Genomic DNA, 13,640 nt, shown 5'->3' with positions numbered 1-13,640 from the left:
TTATTCATTAGCTTTTGCGGCACCGAGCCGGCGCACTACATCCATGCTAACTGGCTTGCTACAGACAAAACAATCTATTACAAACAACGCCGCTTAGTGTATTGGGAAATTATTATTTCGTGGCCTTTACAGTTTATTCTGCCGTGAAAACACTTGCATTTTAGCCTTTGCTTAGTAGCCTTCTTCTGTATTTTGAGTTGTCGTCTTAAGTAAAATGGAAGATCCAGGTAAGTATAGCAGGTATATTTTTTCAGAACGACTGTAAAAATGCCACAGTGCTTATATTCAGGAAACACCCTACCAAATATCTGATTGAACCTACCTGTTCATCTCCTTCCATAAATGTATTGATGTCATCTAGTGACCTAAAAGCATAAACAAATATTAGGCATAATGAACCGAGTTCAAATTTATTTGTTGCTATTTTGGAAGTTTAATTAAATCGTAATTGTCCATCATTCACAGTATTGTGTCAAATCAGAATACGCCGTGTATTTCAATAGAAAGCACGGGTGCAAGCACTTACAAATATTCCGCAAATATTGGGCACCCGTAAACAAACTGAGGTAAGGTCGTGTTCCCCGCGTGTTGGGCACTACAGTTACGTTATCGGAGAGTCGGAACACGCGCAAAATGTATTACCAATATTCATGGTATTCGAACCATGATTCATCGCTCCCGCCTTGATATACGACATCATATTTTATAGTAGAAAAATAATGAGATCGATAAGTTTCCATTGTTGGATTTGTACAGTACGCGCCGTTTACACATAATGCTTCGAAACAGCCATAACGGAAATTGGATAATAAATCTTCATGTTTTACTTTGTAATTTAAACATAATTATTTCACAATCTTCGCAAACAAACAATGGTTCGTAGAAAATTATTTTGGAAAATATTTTGTACAATCTTCTGGAGTATATTTTTAAAGGCAGCTTTATTTTAGTAACTGATGACCTACTCCCTGGAAGGGAACCAGATTGGCCACCGCAGTGGGACAGCGGGAAGATACCTTTTGTATTTAATTTTTATTCAACTAGTAAGTATTAATTATATTTTTATCTTGTAACAATAAAGAGAGTTTATAGTATCCATAGTCTCGAACCTTGTACAACGATACGCGTCTTTTTCGCATTGGAACTGCACATTTGCACGGTTTGATTCATAGCAACACAAAAGTCTTAGGTTGTACCAAGACCTGCAATAATATAGCTAAATAAGGAAGTACAATTTTATTGATCAATTGAAAGTAATTATAAAGATATAATTTAATTAAATTTTGTAATAAAATATAATCAATTTAATATATAATAATTGATAAGTGACAATAATATTGTGCAATACACCGGCCTAGATGATCAATTGTGCCACATTATTAATCATCTAGGCCTTTAAACATAAAATTATTTACTATCTTTAAATATAAACAAACAAAGATGTTTTATTTGTATTTGATATAGAACTACATATTATTAACCGTTGCTAGCATTTGAGACGTAGTGTGCGTATTTATATTTTTTTCTGCGACATATAATTGAGCTCAAATTACTCTTAGTTTTATTATTTACCAGTGAAAAAAATCCAACATAAGTATGTTTTTCGATCTTTTGGGAGAAACGAATTATTCCCAAGAGATTTAGAACACAAAGGTTCAAGTAAACCTAAAATTGGTTTGTAAAGTGTAGCAATTACTAGTTGATTTGTTTCTCTGTTCCTACGCTAACATTCCAGTAGCTCTTGGGAACATAAAAGGATAGAATCGCTAAAATTAACTAGACTTCTTTTTAAGGTACGTATTTATTATGTAATAAGTTAGTTCCATATTTTTTCTGTTCACACATTAATTTTAAAATGTCAGACGTATGATCAAATGATAATAAAAGGTATCTTTGGTTATACGTCAAAATAGGAATCCTTACCGACACTAATATTATTGATGCAGAATCGCCTTTCTTTTACGCTTAACTGCTGATTATATTATCATAGAGTCCAATAGGCTTCTTTAAAATCACTTAAACTTTAACCGACACAACCTTACCAAAAGTAATAATTAAATTTAATAATTATTTTTGTAACTTTACATTAAATAAATACTTTAAATACTAATTTCATATGTACAAAAGAAGAAAGAAAAAAAATTAAAATAAGGCATCATAAAATGTCGCGTCGCTGTCCTCGGGAATAATAATAATTAGTTATTTTGTATTAGACAGGAATGGAAAACGTATGACAAGTTTAGTAAAAATGGCCCATGGTTACCTTGAAGAACGATCTTGTTTGAAGTTCCACGAGATTGATCCACGAGTTGTCGCCAACCGATCAGATTTCACGTACATTTACTATTACTTCAGTGGAGCACTTGAAAACTGCTGTTTGAAACATTACGATGATGATCTTGGACGTAGAGTGCGTATACTTTATTTTGATTATCGTGTTACGATAACGATATAGGCAATAGGTGTTTCTAAACTTCAAACTGTTATAGAAAATATTTCGACCGAAATGAGTGAAAGTCGGAACTACATTATTTTGTTATAAACCGTGTGTGAGTTGCCCAATGATTTTATTTATTTATTATTTTATAACTGCATTTAATCTATATCTTAGTATATTTCCACAGATGGTATTAATTACGCCGATATGCAGAATGCCAGCGGAGATCGCACACGTGGTGTTGCACGCGTTAGGAGTCACCCACATAAGACGTGAACCCTTCAATGAGCTTGCCGTCAGAGCAAAACTATTTCCATCACACGTACTCTGCAAAAACAAGCTAGAAAAACTGAGAATGTTTGCGTTAGACTAATGTAAAACTACCATGTCCAATCATCATTCTGTCTCTCTCAGCCTGCGACTACGGCCAGTGGAACCTCTGCAAAACCTTTAGAAATCCCAAGGCAATATACATGTTTCGCTTATTGCGATTTCCTTATAAATCTGTAAATAAAAGCTAAAAATAATAATGATGAGTTATTACGCTCCAACCCGCACTTGGCCAGCGTGGTGGATTCAAGGCCTAAACCCTCCCTCATTACGGGAGGAGACCCTTGCCTAGGAGTGGGACAGTAATGGTTTTTTTTTTATTACGCCAAATAATTCCGCACCGATTGTCTAACCAGGCAAGGCTGCAGGAAAGGTGTACGCGTTCTTATCCTTATCGACGCCAAGCAGCTTTGCTTGTTTTCACTTTTAGGTTTTTTTAATGCTCGGTCTACTAAAATCGATTCCTCAGACCAACTTTTTCACTTTCTATTGAGGCTTTGACTCCCTATATCGGTGACCATCCATTAGAGGCCTACTTATTTCTTCATCCTAAATGGAAAAGAACTACAAATAGTATTATGCTATTTGTACCTACAATTTTAACCTTGTACAAAAAAGATATTCATATTATTCATAGAAATATATTTATTACTAATCGGTTTGAAGCATAACAATATCATTTGTATGATAATCGTATTATTTAGTATTTAATAAATTGTGAAATTAATACACGTCATTTATAATAATAAAACCATGTTCATCCAATAATAGAACCTTTTGAATGTCCCTAACTACATTATTTAAGACCCTTGGTTTACAAATCAGTGTTCAATAATAAATTTAATGAATAAATTTCGCTGTTCTTCCTGCAAAGATTGATGAATAAAATGAATGAATAAAGTGAAGAAGGATGAAATTTAAAAACACGTCTAACATTTTTAACAAAAGTGCACACATTATGATGTTAAATATTTTTATGAATAGCCTAATTCTCTATTCCTAAGTCGAGTATCGAGCGCTCGACATTGAAAATGTACTCAAAAACTACCAGTGCCGATCAGATTTTGATAACCAGCCGGCTTCGGTAAATGTCTAAATTCTTAAGTTCACTGAAGAGCCGAAATGGGTTAGGCCAACATGTCAGTATAAGCCGCTCATAGCAAGCACTAAACGGTCGGTAAAGTTTTAGAGTTAAGAAACGTTTGTACAGAATGAAAATGATAACCATAGGATGAGATAATATAATAATAACATCGTACAACAACAAAAAGTCAACAAACAGACATTATTACGTTACTTTTATAAAACGATTGCGTCACCGACGTATTTTTTCATCATTAGTGACTTGTTTTTATCTCTATTACATCGGAACAAATATACGTACTTACAATGTTTATACGACTATATTTACCAATTCTTTCATACCCGGAAGGTGAGCTGCTAATGAGGATATTTGATACCAATCGCAAGCGAAAATAGTAGAAAGAAGCAAAAAATGTAGTACTCGCTCACGTGCGATTCAACTAATAGCTCGTCACTAGCTTATTTAGACCCCTAGGGTTAAATAGCACTATTATTTCGATCATTAAGTAGTTAAAAAAACTAACTTAAGTAACTTGAAAAATCAAATACGACAGTACCTATATTAGATGTCAAACGTGCGTTATTCGGCCGATTGCAGTAAAATGCATTCAACAAACAGCACGACCTTAGCCTTCCACTATAGTACTAAACACCCAACAATATAACAATACCAGCACGTGTATCAAATAGTAAATAAAATATTGCTTTCGCCAAAGTTCAAAAACATCCACAGATTTAATGAAAGCCAACAAAACAATAGTAGTACTAATTACGTTGATCAAACCGAGTTGAATATGTAATCCGAGACACGTCCTAAGCTTGTGCACTTGCAGCGAGTTTGTTCATTAGCCATTCGGGAATAAGTCGTGAACTTTTGCCAACTTGATTACGGCCCCGAGCCGGGAATTAACGCATTTGCCGAAACAACGCGCCTAGTTATGCGAATATTTTCGACTTCTACTTAAGTTGTACTCTCGAGTTAAGCTGAGTAAGAAGTAATACCGAGTCGAAAAGTTTTTCCGTAATTACATGCTGATGTTTTGATTTTTGCTTTGCGATGCAGTGATTTATATCTTCCTCTTTTCTCTACTCAATTCCTTTGTAATTTTAGTTTTAGTATTGAATGACTTTCTGTGAGGTTCCACGCGAGTTTGATTTTTAAGGATGTTTGCTCTAAATCTAACGCCACACGTACGCAACGTTTGAAGTTCTCGTAGGTGTATTACTTCACTAGCCGTTTTGCCGTTACCAGGGTCCATGACTTAACCTACGCTACTCTAATTTCAACAAACTTGCATTTAAGTATTTCAATACGATAGCTGTAACTTCATATTTTCAATATTCAGATATTTATTAAAAGATTCCCGCATTTTATCGCTTCGCATCTTGCTACGTCTAATAAAGAATCGTATTGATCTGATTAAAGCTAGCTACGATCTCTTTTATAGACTTCGTCGACAATAGTTTGTGAAGGGCCAATTATTGCTATTTGTAGCAGAAGATTCTTTTGAAAAATGTTTAAGTAGAAAACAATGTTTAATTAAGTGAACTGAGATCCAATGATTTGTTGTCTATTGCAAATAAGGAAATTTAATAAGGCTATAATAAGAATATTTAACTTTATCATTAAGGCACTGATTACACCGGCCGGCGATGTCGTCAGCTTGCAACAACAGGCAGTGCAATCTACGCATTGTAACAAAACGTCAAGCAATTTAGGTTTAATATATGATTCGTGATAAATCTTGTGTAATATTCCCTAGTTTGACGATAAAAGTGGGTATGAACCTGGCCAAATAATACTATTAAATAGAGCTAAATGTAAAGACACGCGTTTAAATTTTCCATGACATCTAGACTAAAATCAGCATAAACTTTCAAATCTTTTATTTACCATCACAGACATTGCTTTCCATACAATCCCTTAAACTCCATACTTTATACACGACCATAAGACCACCATTACACATCAATCTGCCAGCCTCATGATAATTGCGGCCAAGGAATGTGTACAAGCAGTTCAAACATGTGCTTGTGGGACGTATTAATAACATTACGCCTCGCCCGCGGTCCTTAAGGCTTCGACTAAAGTGAGGATAGTGCAATAGCATGTTAACGCCGTGTTTGACTTTCAAAATGTTGGGTTAAATAATGTATATTACGTTTGGGGTACTGTCATCTCTGTTTAGATAAACTTGCATTGTCGTGGTTGAAGTTTAGTTTTATAACGATATTTAATTTCACCATCCATATCCAATCCAATTAGTAAAATAAAGTTTCCGAAAAATCTTTAGGGCTTATTATATTACTACTATAAAGTTTCCGAAAAATCTTTAGGGCTTATTATACTACTACTCGTAATCATATTTTTTTGATAATACCTGTTGAAGTATGCTTATTAAGTAGCAATAAAATAAACAAACAGCTAATTATCGGTTCTGATATTTTATATAAAAATAGCTTTTTATAACAAGTACGTAGTTTACGAGCTTATTGCCTTTGCTTATTATCTATTGACTAGTCAACATCAGTTTTTATAGAGGTAATCCATGAAAGTAAACTTCATTAAGCACTACTCTCCGGTTGATTCCGTCCGGGAAAATCAACGGACCCGTTTATACCGTATTAGATCCTTTTCTATTACTCTCTATATAATAAAGAGAAATCAGTAGCAAGCTACCCACTGAGTTACTGTGTGAAAGAAATGTAATTTTCTCAACGTTACTGCTCAGTGATTTTCCAATTTAACGCAATTTTTTCGTTCTGAATAGACTCGTTACCAACAACTTACGCAGTTCAAAATACTTGAGAATGTTCAGCGTTTAGTTAATTTTCAGCTTAAGATTGACATCAGCACTTTCTTAACTTAATTGAAAATTGAATTATTGTTTAAGTTTGAATACTTGTAATTAAGTTTAAGAATAAAATGATTTATTTAGAGATGAACTGATTGATGAATAAATGGCAGTCATGCGATGCGATATTATTTTTTATTGCGTTAGTATCAGCTTCAATTTATTTTATAGAATAAAAATCATTCTTTCTTATTATTTTTATTTTATTTCAATAAGGCGATTGTGTGTTATATAATTATCACCGCTTTGCTTATAACACTGAAAATCCAAATTGTTAGTTTGTACCATTCGAAATTCGAACCCGAATGAATAATTATTTTTCGGTAAGTATTCCTTTAATATTGATGATGATGTGTGTTTGTAAACAACACTTGTAAACAATGCTTTGCTTTTGTATGAAGAATAACAAAACAATTTCAACCAATATACCGTGTACATACATATGTATATGTAGGCAGGAAGTCAGCCACGTACTATAAAATAAGAAAAACAGGATATCAATTTCTTCGTACAAATATAAAAAAATAACATCCTCCTACAGGCGCGGCTCAAAAGACTGCAAGAGATATAAGATCAAACAAAGCCATTCTATCGACCCACAGGCGCAATGCGATCAGACAATAACCAGGCCAGTCAGTCAGACCCCTGCTGTAATACCTCTTAAACCCCTAGAACATCTATCTTAGGAACATCGGTAAAGAGTGAGGAAGCTCACCATTTACTGGTCATAAACCAACCATTGCCTGAAGCATTCTAATAGTATCTCTTAAAAAGGAGACTAAGAATCAATAAGCCATACACAATTATTGTTTACCGCGCGCACACAATACCAATGCTTTGCGATCCTTGGAAACTCAATTTCTGTTTCAATTTAATTTACAGTATTGCCGGACGAATAGTATCTCAAAATAAATACGGGCTCCTTTGTTGCTCTCGTATCAGAAAGAAATCAATGGATTTCAGCATCTTGATTGGAAAGAAAACGCAATCATTAAAGGTAAATAGGTAATAGTCCTTACGTCATATTATTGTTGGGAGAAAAATTGATATATAAAAATTTACTACACTACTGCTGATCAGGCAAACCCAAACCATTGTTAAATAAAATAACTAATTTATCTAGATTAACTTCCGATGTACTTACATCTAATTAAAAATTAATTGTTAAAATGCGTATAATTTGCAAGCATTGAGCTTGAATCTTGTTAACACGGATACGGAGCACGATATTTTTGTATTGTTTTAATTTTTTTTTCAATTAAATCCCATCCCAAAATCTGTGCAAAAAGTAATCCCCTACCAAGAATTAATAATACGAAAGCACAAAAAATCCTGCAATATCCGAAACATATTTAATTAAGCACGCAAAACAATCATTACATAGCACGTGTATGAGAACTATCAAAACAGTTACATTGAGGCCGAGACAAGCCAAAAGGCCAGTGATTTTGGCAAGCGTGCATCCACATAGGTATTATATGTACGTGATTACATTACATTAACGCGCCCGCCTCTCATAAAAGCCAATGGACTTGGTTGCGCAGTATGGCGACTGTATCATTTTATTTTACTGTTATGTCACTTTCTATTTCTTCTACGGTCAATCTGGTTTACTTAAAATAGGGACTGCTTGCTTACTTTATTGTAGGATATGGTTATGTGATGTTTTGGGTCACAATGTACTTGCAGTTTATTTATTAGTTCCTCTAAATGTCACGCCGACTAGTGTGCCCTGTAGCCCGATTCTCTACAGCTGTTACTATCAAATATCGAGAGTTTGACATTTAAAATGTACTTAAGAAATAGTTCCTGCGACATCCGCTAGAGGCGCTGATCTAGATTAGTTAGCCGTTTATCGACAGTCGATAATGGTAGAGAGAGAATCGCGCTCTTGGAATATATAATATATAGCAGGAGAATACTTCTTTTTCTTGCTAAATAACTAAATTCTTTTGGCCCGCTGAGAATGCTTTGCTTTACTGCATGCATTATTGTGCTATTAGCGCTACATTTAAACCAAGCTTGCAAATACAAACTTACAAAGAAATTATATGAATTCTTGTGGAATATTTTTACATAACGGCATGTAAGATTATTTTTACAGCATTGCTTTAAAATTAGCCGTTAATTTTAGTCTGTAACATTTGGATGGCACACGTAATGATAATCACTTACCCTTCCTTGACACAAGCCAGTGGACCGTAATGGTACGTTAATATTTAAGCAGCATTAGCAGGACTCGATTAAAATATCACATTCGAATCCATTACAGGAAGCATGTGAAGTTAAATTGAAGCCTAATATAACCTTTCTGCATTTATTTTTAGACACGATATTACTCCTTTTGGTACCTTTTACAAATTCAAATATAATTACGTTCAAAACGTTTTCAATTTCTAATTAATGTGTCTGTAAATATATAAAGGATATGCAAAGGAGTACGCACATACTATTTATAAACTAAATGTATTACCCTGAGCTGCTTAAATGTCCCAGTGTAGGGCAATGGCCCCAAAAACTTTCACTGGTTTCTATTTTGATTGAGAGATGAAAATATATTGGAATATTTTGTGCAAAAGTCGACCCTATAATATCAATTAAAACTCTTACAGATCTATGAGCCTTTAAATACAAAAATATACCATAAAAATCCCGAAATAAGCCAAAATAACTCGTGAATATGCATCTATCGTAGTTTAAAACCACATAACTGAAATCTGTTTATTATTCACATAAAACAGCATAGTGAACACAATTTGTATGTTCATTTATTACATAATGAAGTCTCAGGCGGCCAGCGGGATTTCTGAATTTGCATAGAGGAAGCTTAACTTGAGGAAAATACTTAACTCATTATTTATTCTGACTATATTGCTAGTTCCCGAGAGATGCAGGTAATTTTTTGCTCCCCAGTGTTCTTATATAAAAACGTAAGTAAATAAAATTGTTTAACTTTTCTCTTACAATTTTCTATTGTCGTTACCTAAATAAATTTACTTGTAAATGTAAGTAAAATTTTGACACCACGTTTGGAACTTTTATGAATTTTAGTCGGGAAAATTTTGGTTACAACATTTTAATTGGACATTGCCATAATATCGTGCGACATTGGGCGTTTGTAAACCACCATAAAGTTGCACCCGCCAGGAACATTTGCGTTTCCCCTGCCTCCTAAATTTAGCATACTGCGACCCGCAATCAGATATCCCGTATTGAATAAAAACTCGTATTTGCACGTAAACGGCGCGATCCACAAATACACGGGTTGAATATCGATGGGTTGACCTTTTTGAATCAATGATGAATCCAATTTCACCCCGCCTTTACCGTCGACAGAGCCTCATTTGGTCACAGGTAAAAACATTTACGTGAAACACGAACCAACGGACCACTTTGTCACAGCCCAACTAGCACACAAGCGCTATAACAAGCTGCACAATGGCCGGTTAAAGGATTTTTATAACGCCTTAGGCTCCTTAGTAAGAAGTATAGTGGTTCTATAAGCGGCTACAGATCTCTTGTAGCGTCAAATAGGCCCATACTGTCCAGCTTATAGCTCGACATTGGATCTACAGTGGTCGTAAATAGTAATTATAATAGTACGTAGTATAGTAGTTGTACAGGAGCGCTAAAATAAGATAAAGGTGGTATAATCGCGCTACAAGAGCTTTTTCGCAGCTTCGTGGCGCTTACCAGCTGTTGTACAGAGGTGGTTAGCGCCACGAGCGTTCGAAAAAGCTCTTGCAGCGCGATTATACCACCTTTACCTTATTTTAGCGCTACTGTGTAACGGTTATAAATGCTAACGCTCTAAATTAGTAATATGGTCGGTTTATTATGGTGTAAACTAAATATATTGTATTAAAATGAATCATCAGTGACAAATGAGGAGACATTTTATTTTTACGGATTGGATTATGAAAATAACAAGTAGTCTATCGCTTTTATTTCTTTGTGTACGTGATATGAAAGTGCGAGTGCCAGTTTGCTGTCAATATATATGTATATTATCGTCAATATTTTCATGCGCCCTCAAAATATTCAGTTTTAAATGCAAAAATTATATAGATATGTGGATTTGGAAATTGTATTTTGAACATAAATAAGACTTTGAGGGTTACAGATAGTTTAATTAGGGTTATAGGTAATAAAAAATGATTTTAATTATGTTAACGTTACCAGGCTATAGATTTATATGATCTTCAAAAGATCGTAATAACCTCAAAAAATATGTTTACCAAAATCTGTAATGGCGTCTCGATCAAGCACCTCTCAGAGTTGGTTACATCTGCTCTAGCGGCTTAAGCTGTACAAAGGCTCTAGTGTTTGCTGTTGCAGGCCTCAAGGTTCTGCAGTTGTGGTATAGGAGTGCTTCAATATAATTGTTTTGGTCGCACACCAGCATTTTACTCGTACTTTTAGGGGTCAGTCGTTGAATATTAAAATAGTTTGAAAATCATTTTTTTTTATTTATTTTATTTATTTTATTTATTTTATTTATTTTATTTATTTTATTTATTTTATTTATTTTATTTATTTTATTTATTTTATTTATTTTATTTATTTTATTTATTTTATTTATTTTATTTATTTTATTTATTTTATTTATTTTATTTATTTTATTTATTTTATTTATTTTATTTATTTTATTTATTTTATTTATTTTATTTATTTTATTTATTTTATTTATTTTATTTATTTTATTTATTTTATTTATTTTATTTATTTTATTTATTTTATTTATTTTATTTATTTTATTTATTTTATTTATTTTATTTATTTTATTTATTTTATTTATTTTATTTATTTTATTTATTTTATTTATTTTATTTATTTTATTTATTTTATTTATTTTATTTATTTTATTTATTTTATTTATTTTATTTATTTTATTTATTTTATTTATTTTATTTATTTTATTTATTTTATTATTTAAAAACAGTTGACAGACTGAACCACCACTGCACCTATGTAAATATATTATGATAATAATTTTAAGCTTTAGTATAAAGGTATATTACTCGGTTATAGCGCTTTAGGTGCTTAACATAATTCTGTAATCCCCATGGCTGTAAAAATGTTTCGAATGATACCTTATACATCTATTTGCCGTACAGAAGCCATATAAATATCTGATATAACGCTCAAGGCGCTATTAAAGACCTACGCAACTCTTTTATAGATGAGTAATACACTAGCCCTAAAAAAATCTGTTATAGAACCTAAGGCATTACAAAAAGCTTATTTACGCTCTTGAGCGCTATAAGCGCAACGCATAACTCCGTTTAAACTCCTTTATCTCCTAAAGTCCCCTTATACAGTTAACGGTGCTATAGAAGATTCCACTAACTCAGTTATACTTCCCTAGGCTGTCTAGCGATGCAATTACATGCTCATATATCACTATAAGTCATTAGTTTCCTACTAAACGGCTACTGTCCCGCCTAGCTGTTAAAGGGTTTTTTAAATCGCTAGTATACAACTTATAGAGAATTATACAGCATTTGAACGACTCTTATGCAACTATCAGGCTGTATAACGACTGTATAAGCAGCTTGTGTGCTAGTTGGGAGAGATTTACAGCTCGGAAATAGATTTATTATTCTTTTTGTGAACAACTATTGTACCTCCCCCAGGGGTATAAAAAGTACTCGAGTGAGGAAAATGACCAAAGTTTTGTCTTTAAATTATATCAGACTGCCTCCGGAGACCATTGCCGATACGTCGTCTGCCTCTACATACACTAAAATCGTACGATACTTAAGGTCAAAGCAAAAAGAACCTTGTAAAGTTCCTTTAGTTGAGCTGGAAGGTCTTTGTGTTGGTCTATGACGGAGCAATTACCACTGGAAGCATAAAAGTTAGAGCGGCCATAAAATTTCCGTGATGGCTCTTGATAACCACCGTACAAAAATGCTAGGACAAAATTTACAACGGCTGTGAAATGGTGCAATCAGTTTTATTTATTAGACTTATGCATTACGCGATTATATTTTACGGTTTTCTCTTTAAACTTTATCAAGACTTTGAGCTAATTATCTACATTGAACAGTTCCGAGGAGGAAATAAAAAGTAAATCGAGGAAAATATACTTTAAAAAAGAATAAAGCAGGTATTGATTTTGTATTTTATAAAAAAAAAACAGGATAAAGTATTGTAAATGATTTGTATAAAGAAACTGTTCCAATATCTATCGCGCTAATAAAAAACATAACAAAAATGTCGTCAAAGAATAGATTTTCGTACACATTGAAACCGGTGAGGGCAAAATGCCACGAACCGCGATAAACAACTAGTTTATGAACGTATTATATAAAATGGTTGTATTAAAAATCAGTTTTGTATTCTGTGGCGTACCCGCTGCGGTATCGGCCAACACTAAAATTTATTTTGCACTCAAAAAGGAAATGAGATTATGTTTCAATAACAAACATATCCGACACTACACGCCGGAGGAATAAAAAGTTACAGTCGACGAATTTATTTACCGCTTTCGAACGAACTATTCAGTGGGGGAAATTCATGCCAGTCGCTACGCATCACTCTGAATATCTTATTTTTGCCAAAAAATACCGAATGTAAAATTCTCTGATAAAATTTACTCATTTTAAATTTAACACACCGTTTTAATGTTAACTTTTACAAATTAAAGCTTTAAATTCAAGTTGCAATTTACAAGTTTTTTTAATATAAATTAATAGAATTTACGAAAATATTTTTGGTTCTTCGAATTATATAATATGTAATTCAAATAACAAAATATATTTTCGTTATAAAGATTACATACAAATAATCACGAATTTTCAATGCTTGAATTAATAGTAATACAAATGAGATTAAATCGTAGAATTTGTCTGTTTTCCTATAATAATACTTTGAAACATTTTAAATTTCCTATGAATTTTGTATCTATACTAATATTATAAAGCTGAAGA

General features: G+C 32.9%; 1 protein-coding gene across 2 annotated transcripts; it reads left to right on the top strand.

Moving 5' to 3' along the window:
• Positions 1-496: 496 nt before the first annotated feature.
• LOC142978987 (uncharacterized) lies at positions 497-2,864 on the top strand. 2 transcript variants are annotated; one of them, XM_076123658.1, is made up of 4 exons: positions 497-875; positions 951-1,043; positions 2,218-2,410; positions 2,625-2,864. In XM_076123658.1, exons 3-4 carry the CDS (start codon positions 2,231-2,233, stop codon positions 2,808-2,810), a joined length of 366 nt encoding a protein of 121 aa, XP_075979773.1. In that variant the 5' UTR covers positions 497-875; positions 951-1,043; positions 2,218-2,230; the 3' UTR covers positions 2,811-2,864. The 2 variants fall into 2 exon arrangements, with proteins under 2 accessions (XP_075979773.1, XP_075979772.1); XM_076123657.1 differs by having other exon boundaries at positions 501-875; positions 2,214-2,410.
• The last annotated feature ends 10,776 nt before the right edge of the window (positions 2,865-13,640 follow it).

Source organism: Anticarsia gemmatalis, chromosome 15, assembly GCF_050436995.1.
Source record: "Anticarsia gemmatalis isolate Benzon Research Colony breed Stoneville strain chromosome 15, ilAntGemm2 primary, whole genome shotgun sequence".
In the NCBI taxonomy this organism is placed as follows: domain Eukaryota; kingdom Metazoa; phylum Arthropoda; class Insecta; order Lepidoptera; family Erebidae; genus Anticarsia; species Anticarsia gemmatalis.
This window is presented reverse-complemented; position numbering and strand designations above follow the sequence as displayed.